The sequence below is a fragment of the Vipera berus genome, assembly GCF_964194415.1.
Source record: "Vipera berus genome assembly, chromosome: 1".
NCBI lineage: Eukaryota > Metazoa > Chordata > Lepidosauria > Squamata > Viperidae > Vipera > Vipera berus.
In genome coordinates, this window is record NC_138202.1 from 179147128 (window position 1) to 179173000 (window position 25873).

General features: G+C 37.5%; 1 protein-coding gene across 1 annotated transcript in view; it reads right to left on the bottom strand.

Annotated features, from left to right (window-relative positions):
- Positions 1-16292: 16292 nt before the first annotated feature.
- LOC308667492 (putative malate dehydrogenase 1B) overlaps positions 16293-25873 on the bottom strand; it is a gene marked incomplete at its 5' end in the record, with an annotated part of 40063 nt that continues 30482 nt past the window's right edge. The window contains 2 exons of the mRNA XM_081326741.1: positions 16293-16529; positions 17479-17544. Coding sequence (XP_081182867.1) covers positions 16456-16529; positions 17479-17544 — 140 coding nt within the window. The 3' untranslated portion in view covers positions 16293-16455. The remainder of the gene's footprint in view (positions 16530-17478; positions 17545-25873) is intronic.

Below are 25873 nucleotides of genomic sequence, written 5' to 3' on the forward strand. Positions count from 1 at the left end.
GCACCCCAAGCAAGGCCACAGAGTCATGTTTCCCAGCCATTCTGGATGTGGGTCCCGAGGACATGTTTAAATGGAACATGTTAACAGAATTGACCAAGAAAGGGCCTGAAAGAAGATGTACAGATATTTTTAAAATGTTATCCTAAAACAATTTTTGCTTGTTCCTACATTCCTTTGATTCCTCTTTGATTTCATTATTATTTATGCCATCTTACCTGTCATGTCATTTCTTGGAATCCTAAACTAATCCTAGACTCACACATGTGAGTCGATAATTAAATAAATCAAATAGAGGATCTCTTACCTCAAAAAGGAGCTTCCCTCCATAATAAAGGAACGCATCCATCATAAATCATCATTAACCAAACTAAGCTACTCCCAAACTAAATTAAATATATTAAATATGGTAAATAAACTGTGTGTGTAAACTAAACTAAACTGAGTAAATAAGTATGATATTAAATAAAGAAGCAAATACTGTAAATCAATTAAACCGAAACTATGTACAGCTAAAATAAAAACAAAACCAACTCTAAGGAGAGGTGCACTCTGCGCATTCACTGAGAAAAAGCTCTGAGTGAATAGCTTTCATTCAGCCAACCATCCAGTTCTATTTACTTCTGCTTTGTGAGCTCATGTACCTGCACGCTTTTATGACCTTAGAAATGAAAAGCAAAGAAACTGACTGGCTGAATGAATGCTACCCAGAGTTTTATCTATTTTTCAGTATCGGTAGAAACATAAGTAGAAAATCCTGCTGATGCGTTTGGTGGAATCAGGGGATAAGCTAGCAAGAAAATTGATATAGAAAAATTAGCGCCACTGAAGAAAGTAGGGGGATCTCTGGAGAAATAGGCACAATTTATACTGAAAAACTGGTGCAGAAGTGAGTGAGCAGAACTGGAGAGAGGTCTGTCCGTGGCAGAGTAAATTACAGTATGGTTCTTGCTTCACCATACTGCAGTTGCCCATTTCTCTTGAAAGAACTTCAAGATGGCTACAGATCTACATTTGGTGGTTTGCAGACAAGAGTTTTCCGAGAAAGAGACCTGGCTGAAGATATTGCTGGTTGGGCGAGCAAAGTAGGGTAGATTCTCTCAGGGTATATCTAGTAGTAAGAAGATTACAGCTCGAGTTTGGCAGGATTCTGTCCATCAGAAGTGGCAAATAAAAGACTGAACTCAATTGGATTTTGTTTTTGTTTTTAAAAAAATCTATTGTGTGCTGCCCAAAGTCACCTTGGGTGAGATGGGCAGCTATATAAATTTGATTAGGGAATTGTTTTCTACTTGGATGTTTGTCAACCAAGTGTGTATGATTAATAAATGCTACTAATTTGGAACTCTTATAAAAAGGGGTTCCTTTAGGGGAAAAAAACTCTACAATATAATTCCTCTCACTTATAAACCATGCCTGGGAATAAATGGAATAATCTCAGAAAGAGATGATACAGGTCCTATTTCAATGTTGTGGCTGTGTGAAAAACTGTGGCACAGGTTATGATGCGTAACCACATGACATCCCTGAAGTCAAGCAACCCCCGAGGACTGCTTCCAATGGCCCAGTGGAGATCAGTCTGGCTCACTCAAAAGACGTCAGAGAAGTCTCTCATGCTCCATTGCAAGTGTGCATGCACAAAATTTCCCAGGCCTAACAAATACAATCCTCAGGCACTTGCTAGCCATTGTTATCACAGGCGAGATGGTGTTGTCCTTAGAGGGAGAAGCTGCTGGCATTCCCAGATTCTCAACATCACTCAGGTTAATGCCAAGGTTTACCAGGAGCCTCTGTAATTTACCCATCCTTCACTTACACCCAGATGTTGCCCTTTGGTCATGGCTGATGCTGCCTCATGGTACCGGCATTCATTGGAGTTGCAGCATGTGATAACTTGTCTAATGTTAACTACCAACAGTACATCATGTAAAAATTTTCTTTTAGTTTATAATTTAATGTAATTTTTAATCCTTTATTCCACATATTTTCCCATTATTCAAGCATTGTATTGTAGGGGTGAACACCCGAGGGATGGGGACAAGGGAATCTATTGTTTAACTAGGCACCCAAAATTATAAAAGGGAGAAAAAAGTCAACATACAAGATGCAAATTTGTAGACATACATATTTCAATTAATTGATGCCATAGTTCATAGCAGACATTCATAGTTGATCTATAATAAAAAAACTCTATGAATTGTTTGGAGCCATGTGTTTCTCTTTCTGGTCCTCAAGAGTAAGTCCATTTTCTTTGTCTGAAAGTCAAACAAAAGGCTGTAATCCAACATCTCTTGATTTTTTTAAAAAATAATATCTTTTCAGTTAAGTCATGCAAGGAAAGCAAAAAAGAAAAAAAAAGAATTGCATGTACATACTTAAAGAATTTCTTAAAAAATTAAATAACAAAACAAAAGGGAATTTTAAAAAATAATCATCTTAATTACACTCAAATGTTTCTGGAATCAAATTTAGGTTTTTATCGTGGCCATTGCTGCTATTTCTTCAAATACTGTACCTAGTATTCCATTCAAAGACCAAGTGTGGTCTATGGCTGAAAAATATCACAGCAGTAATGCAATTCTCCAATAAATCAATGCAAACAATTGTTTGCCTGCAAGATACCTCTGGGGGCAAGTAATTTCTGAAAAGTTTATACTCTGCAATTAATAATAGATGCTCTACCTGTTCTACTTTTCAGAATAACACAACAAATAAAAAAGTCCTATACATCACAGAAAATAGTGACGTATATAATTTCCTAATAAGAGACAAATCTATTGCTAAGAGCACATTTTTGCATGTTTTATTTTATTTTATTGTATTAATTGCATGTACTTAATTTCTTACATGAAGATGCTTGTCCACTAGTAAGCCTTCACTGTTAATTAGGGTTTGGAATCTTTTCCAGCTACCTTTCATTTAATTACTTTCAAAAAAGCTGATCTGCCACTCTCTTTTGCTGGTCTGTCTTTTTGACTTAATTTTAACTGGAAATCAGTAAGCAAAGATGATTGATTTCTAGTTCTAGAGGCCAGGAATTGTAAATGCATAATATATAAACAACTGTTCTGGTTCTGCCAGACAAATGATGATGGAGAAAGGAACTGATTCTATAATGTCATCATCTTATCTTCAGTAAAACTACAATAATCAAACCATTGAACTATTCTCCTCAATAAATATTAATATTATGCAAATCTCCCAAAAGATTTATTTGTATGACAGCGTGTACAGAGATGTGTCTTTTCCCTTTAAAGTGAATTTTTTGAGATAAATATTCAATAAAACCATCTTAAAACTAGGTAAGCTTCTGTGATGTAAATCATGAGTTTCTCTAGAACTGTGTAAATGTCTCAAAGTACAAATGAATTTTCTCACATTTTCTTTTACACTGGATACATGGATTCCAACAAAACCACAGAGAGGTCCATAAGCATTCTAATGTTATGATGGTTCCTATATTTCGTTTCTACAGATCAGCTACAGCAGTGGTTCTCAACCATTTCTTCACCGTGCAACCTCTTTAAATACCTTTATGTGGCCAGGGATCGTGGCTACAAACCCTTCAAGATTTGAATCATAGCATTTCTTCACGTCTTTGTGGACCCCCTGTAACAACATGCAGACCCTCAGTGAATCACTGAGCTACAGTATTTTATGAACCACGTTTCATGCAATTAATGGGAGAGGCCTCATGAGACCGATGGGTCATTGAGGTGCTTCCAAGAAAAAGGCAGCACGCAGGGATGCAATCAGGTGAAGCTTTATTTAGATATAAAGCAGAGAGAAAGAGTTCCCTGGCATGGAGGCACCCATGCCTGGATTGAGCCCATGGATCAGTCCCAAAGGGAGCTAGAACAAGAGCTAAAGAGCAGCCCCTGTGCAGAGGTTTTTATGGGGGTGTCTGGCCCCTCCCTTACCAATGAGAGTGAGGGGCCAGAGGGCCATTAACTCTCTCCAATGGGGCTGCAGGGGCCGGAGACCCCTGACCCACCAGTGGGAGTAAAGGTGCCTCTTTGCTCCCATCTGATGACCTTTTGGGGAACTGCCATGGCTGGCACAAAAACATCTAACAATTAATATACCGGTATGTGCTTTTGAAAACATATACGGAAAAAAGAATAATTATTTGATTTTAAGAGAAACCAGAGTATGAATACTCAGAGAAAAAGCAGAAGAAAAAATAGTGGAATGTGAAAGTTCATACCAATTTTGATGTATGGACATTTTTAAAAGAACGGCTATAACATACATATCTTCTTTTAACTTGGAAGATCAGACAGTCGGGAAAGGCTGTGACCACCAACTTCAGTTTTTCTGTCTGGTGAGGCCACTTGAGTAATGAGATTAGAGAAAGACTTGCAAAGGCGCTCGGCACTGAGCAGCAACGCTTCAGAGGGATAACCTGAAAGAACAAAACCAAAAAAATATATATGTGGAATCAATATTGGTTTGAACTGATAAACATTCTACCAACTTGGCTCACAGAAAGCAAAATATTTGCAGTCGAATAAAGTTGCATACAAGATTGTGATCAAAGTTATTCGATACAAATCTGAAAGCTCCTCAAACATAAAAGATTACTAGATGCAAGAGAGCAGAGGCTTCTAAACACTATTGCCTCTCTCTTTGTGTGTGTGTGTGTGTTTGTGTGCACGTCTGCACTTGTTCATTGAGAAAGCAGATAAGACAGTTTACCTACTTCTTCAAAATGTCATTCATTAGAGCCTTTTTAATAGAAGATTAATTTACTAGGGCCATAAGGACATGTCAGCTATAATGATATAAAATTGGCGTAGACATTCTCTGCACTTTGGCCCAATTACAGTTGCCTGGATTTTGAAGGGAGAATCTATCATAGGGCATTGATAATAGAAATAAGTCTAGCTTAACCATCATGCTGCAATTTGTTCTTATAATTTCAGTGATTTTAAGCATTTAGCAGGTTCCAATCCAGTTATTCTTACTCCTGTTTTTCTGGTCTTCGTTAACTCTTCAACAATCAGCAGCCATGCATATCTGCTAAGTATTGTCACGGGAAGAGCAGGATCCTATTTAATTTTTCTAAGTTGAACATCTGCAAATTCAGGGCATCCATAAGTCTTCTAATGTCATCACTTGCACTATTTTGCATCCATGAAAATCCAAATCCAGAGAATGAATTTGCTATGGGACTACAGCAAGAGACATGCAACCTTTCCATTCCTTTTTGTCCAGTCCCTCCACAAGTTCATGCCATCAAGCTTCACTGGGATAAGACTGAAATAGGCATATGAAGCCTCTGGTAATTCCAACTTTGAATATTTCAGGGAATCTCATTGCATTACCTCCACACCCACTATTTGTGGGATAAAACACTTTTTACAAAGGGACGGTTCACATTTGTGCTGCAGCTGCCAAGAAAGCCAATGTAGTCCTAGGCTGCATCAACAAAGGCATAGTATCAAGATCACATGAAGTGTTAGTACTGCTTTATACTGCAGTGGTAAGGCCACATTTGGAATAGTGCATTTGAGATTCTAGATAGAAGAGCAATCAAGATGATTGGGAGACTGAAGGCTAAACTGAATAATGAGTGGTTGTGGTAACTGAGAATGTCTAGTCTAATGAAGAAAAGGACTAGGGATGCCATGATAGCAGTCTTCTACTATTTGAGGGGCTGTCACAAAGAGAAGCATGTCAACATATTCTTCAAAGCATCTGAGGGCAGGACAAGAAGTAACAGACGGAAACCTATCAAGGAGAGATCCAATGTAGAGTAAAGGAGAAATTTCCTGACCGTCAGAACAGTTAATCAGTGGAATAGCTTACCTTTACAAATTGTGGGTGCTCCATCAGGAAGATTTCAAGAAGAGATTGGACAGCTATTTGTCTGGAATGTTATAGGGTCTTCTGCTTGAGCAGGGAGCTGGACTAGAAGACCTCTGAGGGCCCTTCTGACTTTGTTATTCTGGTATTCTATTCTGTTTTCTGTATAAAGGTGTACAGGTAAAGGTTTCCCTTCCCAATCATTTCTGACTCTAGGGGGTGGTGCTTATCTCTGTTTCTGAGCCAAGGGAGCCAGCGGAAGATAACATCCTTGGTCATGTGGCCAGCATGACTATACGCTGAGGTGCATGGATTGCTGTTACCTTCCCACCAAAGTGGTAGCTATTTATCTACTCGCACGTGCATGCTTTCAAACTGCTAGGTGGGCAGGAGCTGGGGAAAGTAACAGGTCACCCCATCGTGCAGCAGAAACTGGTCTGTCAGCTTACCAGCTGACAAGCTCAGTGTGTTTAATCGCTGAGCCATCGCACCCCCATTTGTATATATAGGGTAGTAGTATTGACAATATGGCTTAGAAGATACATTTATGTTGCAAAGTGGTTCCCTAATCCAACAATTAGGGGATTTGGATGTGACCATACAAGGAAAAGTGGCTACTCTTATTACTTCCTGAATCATGGAACTCATTAGCACCAGCCCTGAAAATTAGTAACCCCACGTCAAGTCCCAGCAAGACTGGGATTGATGTTGTTTTTTACCTGGTTGTGCTTGGAGACTTAGCTTTTTCTTCAGTTCTATTACCAACTGTTGCAGCTCATGGTTCTCCTGTATCCACTTCTCATTAAGATGTACCTTTGATGCCTTAGAACAGTGGGAGCTTCTGATCTTAAGCCGCTTGCTGGTCCCTGATAGTTTCAGGTTTCAGACCTCCAGAGTTGCTTGTTAAACGTACAATTCCCTCCCGAGGGGTTTCATTGTGTATAACGTCAGGATAGGTGTTTTGGAAGAAATCTGACTTTGGTGTGACTTCTGATGATCTTGTACTCCTGGTGAAATGAGCCTGTGACTCTATCAGCCATTGTCTTTCAGCACAAGATGAGTGCAAATTTAAACATCCTGCATGGTTGAGCTCTAATGATGGGTAGCCAGTTCTATTCTGAATATTCCTTTTCTTCAAGGTTTTTTGGTGACTTGTAGTGATATTCTAAATGCATGATAAATGAATTAAAAGTTAAAATTAAAATGTTGCTTAAAACTTCATGTATGTACATATGTAAACATACATATTCAAGCAAGCAAGGATTCAGCTAAAGAAATTACGGTTGCTGATTGTTACTGGATCTCCATTCTCAGCTTCTAATTTGTGTGAAAATTTGGCCAATTTTGAAGATTTGAAGTAGTCAACGTATGAAGGGTTTCAGTCATTTCTGGCCAATGCTCTGCACAGAACATTGTCAAGCATAGTACCTACATGGTAGCAATAGCCAAAATATCAGGAAGCACTTAGGAACTAGGAGTGATTATTGATTATATGTTCAAGTATTGATACACATTAACGAATGTTATTGTTTGGTCATATATTGATAAACATTAATGAATTTTATTAAAACATTTTAATTGAAGAAATTGTTGATTACATGTAAATATATCAATGTTTATTTTGGGTTTCAGAGCCATACAACTCTTTTGGAGTCATCTCTTCCCATACCAGGCTGAATCTTCAGTGGGAATTTTCAGAGTTTGAATAAAGTAGAAATCTGCTAATACCTTTTCCAACTAACATGTTTTATTAAAAAGCATATGCTTTCATGAACTGCAGCTTACTTCATCAGATGCTACAAGAATTAAAACCAATTGAAAAAGTCAAGCTTTCACAGAATGCTAAGGAACAAAAAGGGTTCTCCAGTCAACTATTTTACATTATGGATAATTGTACTATAATATTCAAATATGAGTGAATAATGGCTTTGAGCAAAACAGCTCCTATGCAATATATTCAAATTTGCCTTTCTTCCTGTCACCTTTTCCCCATTCCAGCAGTCTACAAGAAGCAGCTTATTAAAAGATTATGTAGGTTCGCAATGTTCTCAGCTGCACAATCATTTTTTTTTAAAAAAGGCAGGTCCTCCTGTGAGCTACATTTAATTGTAGCCAAATTATTTGTGATTGGATTCAACAAATTAATTTGTGCGTGTTAATACAAAAGCTTTCATTAGAAAGAAATCAGATTCTGGGATGGGGAAAATATAAATATATTTTAGGTATAGTTTCCATTTATGGGATGATTTGCGACACAAGTCCTCTATTATATTTTGGCTAGACTTTTGATTGTGGACGATAGCAAACCAATGGGACTTTTCTTTTTTTGTGTATTTTTTTGGCCCTGAAGAAATGGTTGTGCATAGTTTTCTGTTTTGCTACTGTGACTCTGTCTTGCTTTTAAAAAGGAAATGAAAAGTAAAAAGTAAAAAAGGGAAGTTCAGTTCCATCATACATAATTCTTCATTTTATATGTTATTTAATTGTTTAAATGACACAGAATTTAGTTTTTTGCATTCTTTTAAGATGTATAATGAAAAACTGAAAATGATAGTTATATACAGATATTCCAATCTTAATAAACAATTTTACTACGGTGTTAAAAAAGGAGGTAATTAGATGATGGTATTGAAGTATTGAAGAAAGAAATTGATATTTAATTTAGAATATAGAAAATGATGGCTAGCTTTTGCAGTCAATATACTATACTCTAATTGTCTACAATTTATGTTGGAATTTGGAAAATCAAGAAATGCAAATAAATAAATAGAAATAAAAACTAAAATATCAGTGAAAAGATATATTAAACACCCAAAACCATTATTTTAAAAGTTAGGACCCATAAGCAATAGTCTCCTTCTTCAATAAAACAAATATGTCATCCAAATCTGGCAAATTAAGACAAGAGTTCATTCATACACATTATCCCAAATTGGATGAGAAGTGTGATTTACAAATGATATCATTTAAAAATGTATTTGCATGGGGAGAGAAGACTGCCACTTAGCCAATGGTACAAGGATGACTGGCAAAGGTCCTTTCCGGTGATCTAGAACTGATCTCTCAATTCAATTCCCACCAAGGCAGCATCTAGGACTTTCAGAGAGCACTGATAACCTGTTCCCAACAGTAAATTTCTTTGGGATTTGCTTCTGTAACCCAATTATTCTTGAGGCTTCCTACTCTATTGGGCAATAATTATTCATGTATTTGTTCTATTTCTTATCTTTTCTCTAACACTTGTTCACCATTAATCATTACCCTGCTGCAGTCCAATAAACAGAATTATACCACACTCACTTTTTCTACAGACGTTGCACTCAAAGACAAATTCATTGAATCCTAGTATAGAAGAGGCCATTTAGGATCTTGAGTCTAGTCCCCTATTCAGTCCAGGAATCCCACCTTAAAACATTCCTGATAGGCTGCTAACTAGCTTCTCTTTGAATACATCTAGGGAAGGGGAATCCACCACCGCTGAGTCTCTTTTCCAATAGATTTTAGATCTTCACTACATTGTCCCTTTGTGTTGCAATGACTGTCACACAGTTGCAGCAATCTATATTTAAGCAGATGTTATTGATTTGTTGTTTGAAAGCTTGAACTGCTATCTTTGTTTGCTTGTGAGGCTTTCATTATTTTATGCAATTAGTTGTCCTGAAATTGGATGATGTATCATACAACTATTTTTAAAATACACGGGAAGTTTGATAAATAAAATAAATATATGTGAGCATTTCTATTATGGTAGGCTTCTGCACCTGTGTTTTGTGAATATATGGACATTCATGCACATGGAACCTTTTATATATCAAGTTAAATTCATGGCTCCTAAAGATGTAAAATTTTGTTATGAATCTGTTGGTGTTTGCATGGCTATATGAATGCATAGCAATTCACAAAAGATGCATGCTGCACTTATATGGTTATCCTGGGACAGGGAATAGGAAGCATGCATAAGCATGCATTTTCTGATGTATTTGTTGACTCTCTCTAAATTGATTGCAGCTCTCCTGATATTTCAAGATACATTTAATAAATAATTTTAATAAGATCAGTTAATAATTTCATTGTAATGTAATCACTTTTAAAAGAAATTAAGGCAAACAGATATAATCCATAAACTAATAACTCTTACATAACAGCAACAAAATGTAAATTAGAACAACTTATGTTACACATTGCATAATAAAAAATAGAATATTTCAGACAATTGTATGCATAATTTACTCCCAGCATTGATAAATACTATCAGGAAAGCTTAGTGATCGATTATATGAGGTTCTTAACTATAAACTTCCATAAACCTCTTTATAGTGCATGGCACACGCTTTTCCAAACATCTCTCATTCAATATACTTCAGTTCCTTTAAGATGTTTAGGTCTGGGTGTAGGGAAGACAGCATTGCTATTGTGCCTAAGAAAAATCACATATCAAAAATGAAAAACTGCATTCTGCTATTTCAAGCATATACTTTTCTTTTACTGGCACAACCCTTAATGCATACATTTTCCTTAAATGAAAGCCTTACCTCTATGCTAACAAGCTACTGAAGATCTCTAGAACTGGCAAGGGAATCAGATCAGTCTGTCCTTGTTATATTAGGGCATCCTAAGAATAGCTGCTCTCTGTTTCAAAATAGTACATCATAATAATGCCCTATTTAATTCAAGCCATTAGGTCCTCCTCACTACCATAAAAATCTCAAGTACATTAATTTATAACAACTATTCTGAATAATCGAAGAGTGCCTTTGATCTGGCTCTCTAAAGGTTATTTCCAGCAAACTCACCTTCTGGTTTTCTAGAATGTGAGAACAAGCATTTACTGGTTGCTGAGAAACACAGCGCTGCTATGGCAACAGAAAGCAAGAGGAAGCGAGCGTCATTAATATCTTAAGAAGAAAATTACATGGTTTGCTTCATTACCATCTCTTTCTTTTAAAAAAGCTGGATCTGAACAGTTTTTAATGCTCTCAAGTTTACATGTCACAAGAGTTCAGCAAGGCATTTTCTAATATTATTACAAAACTGAATATTTTGTATCGACTTCTGTCTTGGGCAGAGGTTGGACTACAAGACTTCCAAAGTCCCTTCCAGCCCTATGATTCTATTTCTATCAGATATGGCTTAAAATGCAGAAGCATTCCTACTAACTATCCGAGTTATATGTAGCCATTAAATGTTTCCTTATCCAGAAGAATCAAAAACCTGCCAATGCTGATAGTCAACATTTACATAGCATTTTATCAGAATGGGATTATTCCCAGGTAATCCCATCGCTCCCCAAGTTTCCCCAAGTATCAGTAGAAGAGAGTATGTCCAGAGCAACCTACTATCTTTTCCAACGGCAAAAAAATAGAGGATATATGCAACTTTATGCAAATGCTTTCAAGCACAGAGGTGCAATACCTGCTTTCCTCACTCTTCTTGCTCCAAACCTCTGTAAATATATTTAGAAGATAGCTCAGTGGGAAAGGTCTGGTATGAAGATACTTGGCTTGGCTGGTGGGAAACAGTCCATGATGCTAGTGTGTGTTCTTCCATCCATAGACTTATAGGACAACGTACAGATTTTCAGTTTTTTAAAGAAATATTTTACATTATTTTAATTCACCCCAACCTGGGTTAAGTCAAAGGATTTAGTCAAAATATAAAATACTGATATGTATAAAACATTAAGTACATATAAAGTAATGGCATCAGTAAACAACTGATAAAACACCATCCCATAAATGCTTTCCAAAAAGGCAACTGGAGTTTCTTGATGTTTTTTTTTTCCTTGAAGACATTTTTTTCCATCCAAGAAGCTTCTTCTGTTCTTCAGCAGAACTGAAGAAGCTTCTTGGATGAGAAGCAAAATATCTTCTGGGGGTAGGAACCTTTGGTACGACCAATCCCATAAATCAGGTAACCTAAGACCCCACAAACTGCTTTGATGTTAGATTGAGAAAGAAACTGAATGGCAGAGATGAGAAAGAATATAACATCCAAAATAGGTAAATAATTTTCAGCTTTAGAAATTTTTGTAACATAATTCATTCTGTAGACTTCAATGTTTTTCTATTTTTCTGGCTGTTACTTTGAAATGTTTATACTCCAGCTTTTGGGATAGCAGATATGTTCTAATCATATGGTATCCTGACATTTTTGTCCAGCAACTGTGGCTGGAACCTTCAGAGGTAAAAGCTTTGTAATTTCATTAGAACAACCTAAAAAACCCAAAGCAGCTGAAAGTGCACTGCTACATAATGGGCGTCTTTAAAGACAGACAAGTACTAGCAATCATATCAAATCACCATGCACAACTCCAACAGAAGCTATTAAGATTTAGAAACTGACAAAAAGGAATACAGTCTGACCCTTAACAGAGTCTGGTTTTCAGCTTTATGTCATGCTAAAATGAAACAGCGGCCCTGAATTAACAAACTGCATATAGCAATCTCACTTGAGTCATTCATTCATTCAGCGATCGTTGAAAAATAATAAACTTCAGCAAGATTCAAAGAGAGAAAGTAAAAAATTAACTCCTTTGGAATTTCTTCCAAATTCACCTGGATGAAGAACCAATCAGAAACCAGCCTTCCAATGATACAATCTAATTAGATATTAATTCAGTTACAAACACAAGAGGTCAGTCAGTTCCGGCTCAGTTGCCTGTGAGCTGCCAAGTAATGCATTACAGAGCAGATCGCTTTCACTTCTCAGGGTCCCAGCCACAGTTGCTGACAAAACCAAGAAATCAACTAATTAGAATATGTCCTATTAGCCTGGAAGCTCAACGCCACTGGATTGATGCTGGCTGGCTAAGAAAGACTTCATTGATATATTGCTTGTACCATTATAATTATCTCCAACCACAGAATGTTTTTGCACTCACTGAATTACAGCACATGAAGACAGTTCAAATATAAGAAATAGCTAATTACTATTATGGAAAAAATCCCAAAGCTGTAGTATCTTAGTATATTTTTATTAGGTCAAAACAAAACATTACCGAAGAGAGGTTGGCAGTCAGACTGGGAAAGTCTGCAGTCTTGATTTGGAATGCTGAAGAGGTACGGGCTGGACTGGAGGTGAAATTGATTTTAAATAGCATTGTGGACGGAATAGAAATCTGCCCGTAGCAGGGTGGTTTTGAATTTAACACTTCTAACACACCTTGAATTTATAAAACTTTTTCAGCTTAGAACATTACCTCTCACTTAATGTTATTGCAATAAAATAGATAAACTTGTTAATCCAAATATTCTGACTCTTTTACCACATTAATTTGGCTAAAGCTAATACATTTAATACACAATAAAAGAAAAACTGCTTATGTTTTTATATAGCTACATACTCAATTAGATACAGAATGAAAAGGCAGTGTTTCCTGCACTCAATTTATTATTAAGTTGTAGAAATCAATTCATCCAGGAATGTTTCTGTTCCAGCTAATAGGATAAATTATTAATTTTATTCACTCTGCACAAGTTTAATCTCTACTTAAAATAAACCATTATTGATAAAGTATCACAAACTATAGAATAAAAATAAATAGAAGGGAAAAAACAGTCCAACCTACCAAAACCAGTGCCATAAAAAACAGAATAGAAACGCAAGTTAAGATAGGCAAGAAAATGGTACTTGAGCACCTGTCCAGCCTAGACGAGTTCAAATCACCAGGACCAGATGGATTACACCCTAAGGCTCTCAAGGAACTGGCAGACGTGATCTCAGAACCACTGAACTATATTTTTCAAAGATCCTGGAGCACTGGGGCAAAACTACCAGAGGACTGGAAGAGAGCTGATGTAGTTCCCATTTTCAAAAAAGGGAAAAAAATAGATCCAGGAAACTACAGACCTATCAGCCTGACCTCAATACCTGGGAAGATTCTGAAAAAGATAATCAAACAACAAATCAGCGAACACCTTGATGCGAACAAAGTTATCACTAAAAGCCAACATGGGTTTGTCAAAAACAGATCGTGCCAGACAAACCTTATTGCATTCTTTGACCAAGTGACAAAACTAGTGGACCAGAGGAATGCTGTAGACATAATTTACTTGGATTTCAGTAAGGCATTTGATAAAGTAGATCACAACCTACTACTTGATAAGATAGAAAAATGTGGGTTAGATAGCATCACCACCAGATGGATTTGTACAGGCCGTACTCAGTGTATGGTCCTCAATGGAACTGCATCTACATGGAAGGAAGTGTGTAGTGGGGTGCCCCAGGGCTCTGTTCTGGGCCCAGTGCTCTTCAACATCTTCATCAACGATTTGGATGAGGGGATAGATGGGGAACTCATCAAATTTGCAGATGACACCAAGCTGACAGGAATAGCCAATACTCCAGAAGATAGGCTTAAGATACAGGAGGATCTGGACAGACTCGAACACTGGGCACTATCTAACAAAATGAAATTCAATTGTGAAAAAAGTAAGGTTCTGCATTTAGGCAGGAAAAATCAAATGCACAGGTATAGTATAGGTGGTACCTTGCTCGATAGTAGTAACTGTGAGAGGGATCTCGGAGTCCTAGTGGACAATCACTTCAATATGAGCCAGCAGTGTGCTGCAGCTGCCAAAAAAGCCAACACAGTGCTAGGCTGCATTAACAGAGGGATAGAATCAAGATCACGTGAAGTACTAATACCACTTTACAATGCCTTGGTAAGGCCACACCTGGAATACTGCATCCAGTTTTGGTCACCACGATGTAAAAAAGATGTCGAGACTCTAGAAAGAGTACAGAGAAGAGCAACAAAGATGATTGGGGGACTGGAGGCTAAAACATATAGGGAACGGTTGCTGGAATTGGGTATGTGTAGTTTAATGAAGAGAAGGGTGAGGGGTGACATGATAGCAGTGTTCCAATATCTCAGGGGCTGCCACAAAGACGAGGGAGCCAGGCTGTTCTCCAGAGCACCTGAGAGCAGGACAAGAAGCAATGGATGGAAACTAGTCAAGGAGAGAAGCAACCTAGAACTAAGGAGAAACTTCCTGGCAGTTAGAACAACTATCCAGTGGAACCATGCCTCCAGAAGTGGTGAATGCTCCAACACTGGGAGTTTTTAAGAAGCGACTGGACAGCCATTTGTCTGAAATGGTATAGGGTTTCCTGCCTTAGCAGGGGGTTGGACTAGATGACCTCCAAGGTCCCTTCCAACTTCTTCTTCTTCTTCTTCTTCTTCTTCTTCTTCTTCTTCTTCTTCTTCTTCTTCTTCTTCTTCTTCTTCTTCTTCTTATTATTATTATTATTATTATTATTATTATTATTATTATTATTATTATTATTATTATTATTATTATTATAGAAGCTAGTGTATTTTGCTGTTCTTGTTTTTTCAGTAAGATACTTGAGTTAGTACTCTTCCAACTGAAGAGTTATCTTATGTTTATGGATCCCTGTATAAACATGCATAACTGTACATTTTGTCCACATACAAAATGCCTTATAAAAAAAAGGAAAAGATAATTATTGTCCATATCAAAGAAAAGAAAACCAAATGCACATCTGAACTGTATACCTTCGGCCACATTTTCTCTCAGTTTATATTGCATCACTATTCTGGTCACTTAAATAACCATGGGCAAAAAAGATGCTTTTCAATTTGTGTGGTAACACACCAAAATTACATGCATGCAGGAATGTTAGTTATGACTTTACAGATATTGTAGTGCCGTAATTTCCAGGAGTCTCTTTTGCTAAATCTACTGTTCATCAATGTCTGGATGGCCACAGATTCTATAGTATTGCTCTAATGTCTGTAGGAATAAACTGAGAAACATTCCAAGGAGTGTAACAGCACATGCCTATAAATTCAGATATGAGTGCTGTCATTTCCACTTTATTTATTTAACAGAACTAACACAGATTGCATTCACATATCACACAAATCCATAATGTCATCTTAGTGGGAAATAGAGGTCCAGATACAGGATTAGCCAAAGTGATAAAATCACAGAATGCTTGTGTTGGAAGGGACCTTATAGAATATCTAACCCAAACTCTACTCTATGCAGGAATCCATTAAACCATCCCTAGTTTATGTAGTCAATGTTAGTGTGATATGCACTCCCAGGACTCAGACTTCATTCACCTCAGAAGAAACCAGAGAACAGAATCATACTTTGTTCTTACATTTCTTATTCTAGGAGAATAAAGACAGATAGATAAAGCCTAAATCTTCTTTGCAAATTATGCTAGGACACTGGTGTGTTGTTGTTTTTTGCAACTGATCATGATTTATCCTAGAATCAAATTCAGACGTGCCCTCCTCAAATCACAATTCATCAATTCAAATCAAATATATTTTACATAGTTCATTCAAATTGTATAATTTCAGATGTTTGTCAGGCATATTTTTACTTTTATTTCTTCATATTCACATTTTGCCCAATACAATTCAGTAAAAATTATGACGAACATGAGGTCTAACTGAATGTTTAACTCAGTGGGAGTCAAAATTCAAAAGCTTTGGAAAGATGCCAGGCATCAGTAAATATCAAAATAACTTTACATTGAAAATTAAATTTGACAAAGTAAAACAGTATTGCTTTCTTATATTTTTTGAAGTATATCATACAATTTTCTGCATTCACTAATGAATCAATAGAACTTTCGTTACGCATTAAAAATACTTTTGTATTTAGCTTCTTAATCATCTTCAGCTTCAATGTTTTCTTCTTCAATATTTCTGGACTCATTTAATTCATCGGTATCTTCTGTTTCTGTAATTGACAGAACTGTTAGTTTTACACATGCTCGTCTGCAAGGTGTTCATCTTTTTTACTTCAAGAAAAGAATGTGTGTGTGTATGTGTGTGTTCTGCATGAATACTGAATGTGGTAGAGGTGAATTTGAATCAAGGATTGAATATGGACTCATATGTTAAGTTTTAGTAATGTGATCTCTTTTCCAAATGGCTTGTTACAGGTTATCTGCAATCAATTCCATTATACGGGTTAGCTTAGATGAGAACAAAGACTCATGTGCCCGAAGTTGTATTTTTGTCTTTTTAACATTGTTTTTAATGCTACTTTACTAATGCTAGTGATCAAGGGGCCTCATGATGCACTTGGAATGCATTTGTATGACTAACGGTGTTACACAAACATTGAACAAACTGGAGACAATATAATTTAATAGAGCAACACAAAAGATGAGGCTCTCCTGCCAGCTTCTTAATGTTCTACTTAAGAATTTATATAAGTACCTTTACAATTTCATCCTTGCAAATTAAGTAATAGATGGTTTATTACCAGGGCTTTTTTTCTCATAGAACGCTCAGAACGGAGTTCCGGCACCTTTTTTGGATGGAACCTTGTAGGGTAGGCAAGGTGGTTTGTATGACATATGTGAGTTCCAGTACCTTTTTCTTTTACAAAAAAGCACTGTTTATTACATTATTCATACAACATATCTCCTCAACTACCTAAAAGGAAATGCTTTTCAATGGGATCAGTTCTCTAGATTAGCTAAAGCTAGCAAACCTAACTCATTGCTTTTTCCAGTTATAATAGTCAGCCAACTACTAACTCTCCCAACCAAAAGAGGAGAAAAGTGTGAGAGAGTAATTCTGTGCCTGGAATTCAGCCAGAGAGAAATGGATTTATCTGCCTTGACTAGCACCATGCTCAAACTAATTTTTTTTAAAAAAGCATGTAGAAACAGATTTACCTTCAGCAACAGTTTGGTCTTCACTTTCCAAGGCTCTTTCTTGGTCAATTATGGAAGCTCTGCGTTCTAAAAGAACCAAAATCAAAGTTCAACCAATCTCACAATCTTTTTGAAAGATGAATATAAAAACATTTATCAATCACTATACAGGTTTTCCTCGTTCAGCTATGCATACCAATTTGTAATGATTTTTAAATATAAATTTAAAGTATTAATATTCCTTTAAAAATCTTAGTTGTTCGTTTGTAATTTTATATATAAGCTAAATAGCAATATAACTATACTGTATAAATTACTAAATTACTATTTTTAGACTATACACTTACAAAGAAGAAACAAAACCTATTCTATAAAAAGAACTATATAGTGAGACAAGAAAAAAAATATCCAATGCTAATGGTCCTCGTTGATGGTAACTGGGGACTGCTGGAACTGCTGTTGCTAAGCAGCATGGTCACGTGACATTAGCCTTTATGAACGCATTGCTTAGCCATGGAAATTCTGCTCCCAATTACCATAGTTAAACAAGAATTACCTGTAAAGGCCTTCTCCGACACACTCAAGGCTTCTGGATTTCAGAGGATTTGGGGGAAATGGAGCCAAACAATGTACCCAACTAGTATTTTATCAGTATAATATGCATTGCATTTCAGTCTAAGATAAATTGTATTCCTTTTGTAAAATCTCAGAAGTTTTGAAAATATCATTGTAACTGATCATTGACCGCAAAACATTTATAGAAAAGTTTAATTTTGCTCTTGATGGTGAGATGGGAAGTGTATCATTTTTAATTAATAAATAGTCAATAGTTAGTAAGGTAACAATCATATTATGAGCCCAGGTTTTCAACAATAAAAGCAGGAAAGTTTATTAGCCATTTTAAAATATGAATTGCTTCAATGTATCAATTTCTATTGAGAGGAAAAATCAAATTTAATTTTTAAGGGCAAAATATACCCAACTCCTTCTCTGTTAAAACAGGAACTAAACCCATTCTCTAATTAGAACCAATAACCTGCCAGGATTGCAAGAGTACTAAATGGGAACTCTCAAACTGAGTCCACAATGGTAGGTATTCAATAATGTTTCCATTTCGGACTTCCGGTGGCGACGCGACGCCGAAGACAGCCGTTTTCGGGCTGCCCGCTCCGCAGCTGTGTTTTTCCATTGTAAACAGCGCCGATCAGCTGTTTAGATGGATTTGAAGCCCCCTCCTCGGGAGAAGAGGAGGGGGTGAGGCCCCAGGTAGGGGTTGAGCTCTCCGGGGCCGCCTGAGCTGAGAGTTTGGGCGGCTGAAGGATTGAGCCCCCCCGAAGCCTGGGTTGCTCCAAGCTGCGCAGCGCCCCTGCTCCGGGATTTATGGAGCAGAGCCAGGCGTTAGCAACCACCCCTGCCAAAAGGAAATACCTTTGATTATCAAGATGCAGGCAGAGCGGTACAGGAGGTCAAGGTGATGTGGACTCTTATCTTTACTCTCTAGCTCAATGGATTTTATAGCTTCAAAGTGAAAGTGCGCAATAAGTGAAAGTGGGGGAAGATGGCGGCTAAAACTTCTAAAGCTATTCAGAGTGCGGGGTCTTCCCTGGTGCAACAGACCTCATTGCAAGCTTTGCTTCCTCCTGCACCTCCTCCGGCATTGACACTTAAGGATTTACAAGATGCTCTTGGAAAGCATTCACAATTGATGTCTGACATGATGGATGAAAAGCTGAAAAAGCTGGAGGAGAAACTGGAGAAGAAGATGGAAGAGAAGTTTAGAGCAATGAGGGTGGACATGTTGTCTATGATTGAATCTGTAGCTGAATGTGTGCAACAGCTGGATGAAAAAGTGAAGGATCTCAGTCAAAAGAACTCTATATTAGAAGCAAAAGTATCAGAAAATGAAAATATAAGGGATAAAATGGACGGAGAATTGAGCCTTGCTCAGTATCATCAGATGCAGTATGCTATTAGAATCAGGGGTTTAAAGGAGAACTGTAAAGAAGATTTAAAGAAGCTGATTTCTGAGGCTCTGGAAGGGGTATTGGGCCAGCCAGCATCTGAAATTGAGGGAAATATGGACAAAATTTTTCGTGTAAATTCATGGATTGCAAGACAAAGGAAGTTACCCAGAGATGTGGTGGTCTATTTTACAAAGAGAGTAATTAGAGATGAAGTTATTCAAGCTACCTATGATACTAAACTGGTAGTGGCTGAGCAAGAAGTCTTGGTTTTAAAAGAGATTCCTCCGAAGATTTTAAGGAGAAGGAAAGATTTTGCATTTTTACTACAGGAACTTAAGAAATGTGATATTAAGTTTAGATGGGAGATTCCAGTTGGACTGGTGGTGACGCATGAAGGTAAAAGACATCGTCTGGTTACTGTGGCCCAGGCACGTGATTTTTATAGCAATGTGTTAAAAGCAACCCCCCTATCATTTTTGGAAGCTGTTAAGGGATACGGCGAGGGAAAGCTTCAAGATGTTGCAGACAGACAGATAGAGGACAATGGTGTTGGAGGGGATCAAGATACAGTTTCATTGGATGTTGCAGGAGGCCAGAGGAAGACGCGTGCCGCCTTAAGAAGAGCGAGACGAGAGCAAGAGCAAGACCAGCAGATAGTTATGGAATCTCCAAAGTGTATTTACAGTGAAGATGTGGGAGGGGCGCGGTCCAAAGAAGTTTTGGGGGTCATGACAGACGTGCTCCAAAAGTTTTGGGGCATTAAGATTGCTGATTAAATTTTTAAATTAGTATCTTAATGGATTAAATTTATCATAGAGGAGAAAGAAAGTTTTTTTTTAATATGTAACACAATTTAAGATGGATGTTATTTGCTTGTTAGAAAAGTATATTAGGGTTATGGACTTAAAGTGTGTGTTGAACTAAGAATGGGTATGCAAGCTCCTAATTAACAACAGGTTGTCTTACAGACTGCTTAACCCTTTTTTTTTTTTTACTCTTTTTATTTGAACTCAAGGATGACCTGGAACTGCAAGACATTTGGTGTGATACATGCAAGAATTATTTTTGATTATGGTTTAGTTTGGTTGGAGATTATTAAGGTTAATAGATAGGCGCTTTTGGCGCGTAACTGAGAATTTGTTTATTTATTTTTTCTTTGAAATTAATATGAATAAGGACTGGGATTAAGAAAATCTATTCTGAGTAAAGCTCTTTTTTGTTTTTCTCTTTTTCTTTTTTACTTTATTTGTAATATTAATATTGTTTGTATTCATTTTACATGAGCTAGAGGGAGATAGAACTAATAGTTTATTGCTGATAACATAGGGGTGCTTATGTTTGTTTTTTGATTTTATACCCTGTATTAAGCTCTGGGAAGTCGGGGGGGGGGAGGAAGGAATGGGGGGAAGGGATAGGGAGGGTTGGGTGGGGGTGGGGGAGGGGGGGATTAAAGTTAAAATGTATTGTAAAACTTTTTAAATAAAAAAATAATAATAATGTTTCCATTTCAATACATGATTAACAAGCCTAATGATGTTGTTTAAAAATTGGAACAATTGAAACTATTGTCAACATAAGACATATCTTTAACAAGGAGATCCTTGGTATTTGTTTAAAAGTTTAATCACTAACTTATCAATCAGTTTAAAACATTTAAGTGGAAGTAGTATAAACACTGCTTTCAAAAAGGCAAAATTAATTTTTACAAAATTTAAACTTTTAACAAACCCATGTGTATTTTCGTGTACTTCTTAATATCCTCTTACAGGTAGTCCTCAACTTTCAACAGTTAGTTTAGTGACTATTCCAAGTTACAACATTGCTGAAAAGTGACTTATGACCATTTTTCACGCTTACAACGGTTACAGCATCCCCATGGTCACGTGATCAAAATTCAGATGCTTGGCAACCAACTCATATTTATGATGGTTGCAGTGTCCCAATGTCACGTGATCACCTTCTGTGACCTTTTGACAAGCAAAGTCAATGGGGAAGCCAGATTCACTTAACAACCATGTTACTAATTTAACAAGTACATTGATTCACTTAACAACTGTGGCAAGAAAAGTCATAAAATGGGGCAAAACTCACTTAACAAATGTTTCACTTAGCAATAGAAATTTTGGGCTCAATTGTGGCTGTAATTCAAGCACTACCTGTATATCTGGGAAATACATTTTGAAATATTCTTATCCACTAAACTCGAAATTTCCTGAAGATATTATACATTTAAATGATGACATGACATGCCTGATGTCACTTATTCTCCAGCTCTTATTTTTGAGAGTTTCCATGGAAAATGTACTGTATTTTTCCATGTATAAGATGCTATTTTTTTCCTGCAAACACCCGGTTCAAAATCAGGTGCATCTTATACAAGTGGAGCGTCTTATGCACGGAAAAATAATGGTAACCTCTGCAGCCCAGGGCATGCCTGTGTGGGCTGCCATGCCGCCTGGTGCAGGTATCAAGCCCCTGTGGGCTTGCCACTAACGGGAGGGGGGAGGGGGCAAGATCGTCGGCTGGCCGAACTTCCAGATTTGACAGCTCAGTTGTTTGACACTTCACTGAACAGCTGATTGGGACGGAGAAACTTGCATGCAGAGTGTCTAATACAAGGGTGTGTGTGTCTTATAGACGGAAAAATTGCTAACATACGCTGGATCATGGAGAAAGCTAGAGAGTTCCAGAAAAACATCTACTTCTGCTTCATTGACTATGCTAAAGCCTTTGATTGTGTGGATCACAACAAACTGTGGCAAGTCCTTAAAGAGATGGGCGTACCAGACTATCTTATTTGTCTCTCGAGAAACCTAGTGTCTAATACAAGGGTGTGTGTGTCTTATAGACGGAAAAATACGGTATCAAAGAAATCCAATAATATTAGCAGTACTGCTGTTATGTAGCAAATACATGCTCCCAAATTAACACAATAAGAAGTCCTGAAAATCTCTTATAATTTAGTCAAATTTGACAATCATTTATTAGCTGCCTAACTGAATCTGGATGATTAAAAAAACACTAAGCAAATTCAAACCTAGTTATTAGTAGATGAGATCACAAGGAAATCCCAGGGTTGTAAGTTAGACTAAGGAACAAGAAAAAAAAGCTTCTTGGAAGAAGACAATAGCAAATCATTTTGTGCTGCTGAGAATAAAATTATATATCTGATCCATGAAATCATCAGGAATGTGATTTGAAGACTTTATATTTACATTGTCTCCTAATACATTCTTTACATTTCCCTATCCAAAATTTGTTGTGGACAAAAATACTAAATAAGGATATGTATATGGTATGTATATGATCCTGGAACACTAGGGAACTATCTCAGGACTGGAAAAGTGCCGATGTGGTTCCCATTTTCAAAAAAAGAAAAAAAATGGATCCAGTAAACTACAGATTTATCAGCCTAACATCAATACCTGAAAAGATATTGGAAAAAATAATCAAAAACAGATCTGTGAACATCTAGAAACAAAGTTTAGTCACAAAGTGACTAAACTAGTAGACCAGCAAAATGCTGTGGACATAGTATATTTGGACTTCAGCAAGGCATTTGACAAAGTAGACTACAACCTACTTCTTGGTAAACTAGAAAAATGTGGGATAAACAGCATCACCACCAGATGGATTTATAACTGGCTGACATCAATACCTGGAAAGATTCTGGAAAAGATAATCAAGCAATAAATCTGCGAACACTTAGAAACAAACAAATTCATAACCAGAAGCCTACATGGGTTTGTCAAAAGCAGATAATACCAGATAAACATTATTGCATTCTTTGAGAAAGTGACAAAATTAGTGGATCAGAGAAATGCTGTGGAGGTAATTTATTTGGACTTCTGTGAGGCATTTGATAAAGTAACCAAAACTGACTACTTGGCAAGCTAGTAAAATGTGGGATAGAGAGCACCACCATCAGGTGAGTTTGTAACTGGTTGACAAATCATACTCAACTTATAGGCCTCAATGGAGTACATCCACATGGAGGGAAATAAGCAATGTGGTACCCAAACCTCTGTCTTAGGCCCATCACTCTTCAACGTCTTAATGATTTGGATGAGGGGATAGAAGGGGAACTCATCAATTTTGCATATGACATCAAACTGGCTCGAATAACCAACACACCAGAACATAGGCTCAAGATACAAAAGGATCTCAACAGACTTGAATATTGGGCCCTGTCTAATAAAATGAAATTCAGTGGTGAAAAAAATAAGGTTCTACATTTAGGGGGGAAAAATCAAATGCACAGGTACAATATAGATCTGACTCAATAGTAATAAGTGTGAGAGGGAATCTTAGCTGACAGTCACTTAAATTTGAGCCAGCAGTGTGCTGCAACTGCCAAAAAATCTAACACAGTCCTAGGCTGCATTAACAGAGAGATAGAATCAAGACGATGCAGTAAAAGTGCTACACTCAATTTGCCAGCAAATTTGGAAAACTCAACAGTGGCCACAGGATTTGAAAAGATCAGTTTACATTCCTATTCCAAAGAAAGGCAGTGCCAAAGAATGTTCAAACTATCGCACCATTGCACTCATTTCTCATGCTAGTAAAGTTATGCTTAAAATCCTACAAGCTAGATTCCAGCAGTATGTGGATTGAGAACTACCAGAAATACAGGCAGGATTTCGAAGAGGCAGAGGAACTAGAGATCAAATTGCTAACATACGCTGGATCATGGAGAAAGCTAGAGAGTTCCAGAAAAACATCTACTTCTGCTTCATTGACTATGCTAAAGCCTTTGATTGTGTGGATCACAACAAACTGTGGCAAGTCCTTAAAGAGATGGGCGTACCAGACTATCTTATTTGTCTCTCGAGAAACCTATATGCGGGCCAAGAAGCAATAGTGAGAACTGGACACGGAACCACTGATTGGTTCAAAATTGGGAAAGGAGTCCAGCAAGGCTGTATACTATCGCCTTGCCTATTTAACTTATATGCAGACCACATCATGAGAAAGGCAGGGCTAGCTGAATCAAAAGTTGGAATTAAGATTGCCGGAAGGAACATCAACAACCTAAGATATGCAGATGATACCACTCTAATGGCAGAAGTGAAGAGGAACTAAAGTGAAGAGGAACTAAAGAGCTTCTTGTTGCGAGTGAAGAAGGAGAGTGCAAAACTTGGGTTGAAACTAAACATTAAGAAAACCAAGATCATGGCATCTGGCCCTCTCAATTCCTGGCAAATAGATGGGGAAGAAATGGAGGTAGTGACAGATTTTATTTTCCTGGGCTCCAAGATCACTGCAGATGGGGACTGTAGCCAAGAAATTAAAAGACGCCTGCTCCTTGGGAGGAAAGCCATGGCAAATCTAGACAGCACACTAAATAGCAGAGACATCACCCTGTCAACAAAAGTGCGTATAGTCAAGGCTATGGTCTTCCCAGTTGCAATGTATGGCAGTGAAAGTTGGACCATAAGAAAGGCTGAGCGCCGAGGCGGAGCCAGCTGTCAGAGCGGGCGGCTGTGTGAACGGAGTTCTCTCCACGCACAACCTCTCACCCAGCGTTCGCGGGGGCTTTTCGGAGCTTCAGCAGGTCCTGTAGGGACATCCGAAGTTGCAGGCAGCCAGGAGAACCTTCATGAGCGGCGGTTCGTGTTGGAGATCCGGAGAAAGTCTGATGCGAGCGAACCGGGGAGAAGGAGGCCAGTAATGGCCGACATGAAGATCTGACAGAGGGACGGAGCTAGCACGTATTCAGCGGGACAACGGTAGAGCGGAGCTGACGGAGAGTATATCCGAATATTTAATAGGAAGCGCTTGAGAAAGAGGTACTGGTTTGAAGTGGGTGCCTCACGGAGAGGGAATAAGCGGCGATAGAAGTCTTGAGGGAGGCGTTTGGCAAAAATAGCAAGAAAAAGAAATTCGAAGACTATATGACTGCATTCTAGCTGGAGATAAATTACAACAGGTCAAAGTCTGATCTTGGAGCCTTGGAGACTGAACTCTTGATTGTCGGGCGTGGAAAGCGATCAGCTTGGTTTATCCTGGTCTATCCTGGTAAATTTTGAACTTTTTGAACTTTTGAAATTTTACTCTACTTTTCACGGGCGGACATTTGACATAGCAATTTAGTAATTGGAGGTTTGTTTAGTGGGACACCTACTGGTCTTTGACAGTAGAGGAAGACGGAAAAGGTGTTAACCTCTGCGCCGGAAACGGGGTAAAAAAAAAAAAAAGAACGTGACTTTGAATATATCCAGACATATATATTATAGAATTCTATTATATAAATTGCTTAGTTGGTAATAAGTATCTGGTTGTAACTGTTATATATACTTTTTGTCATAGAGTTAAAAGGTTTATATAAGATTCAGGGTATTACATACTGATAAAACGCGTGTTACAACCGGGAAAACATGACAAGTATTTCGGGAGCAACTAAGCCTAGCGCTGGCAAAAAGGCGGCAACACAGGGACAAGGGATGGCC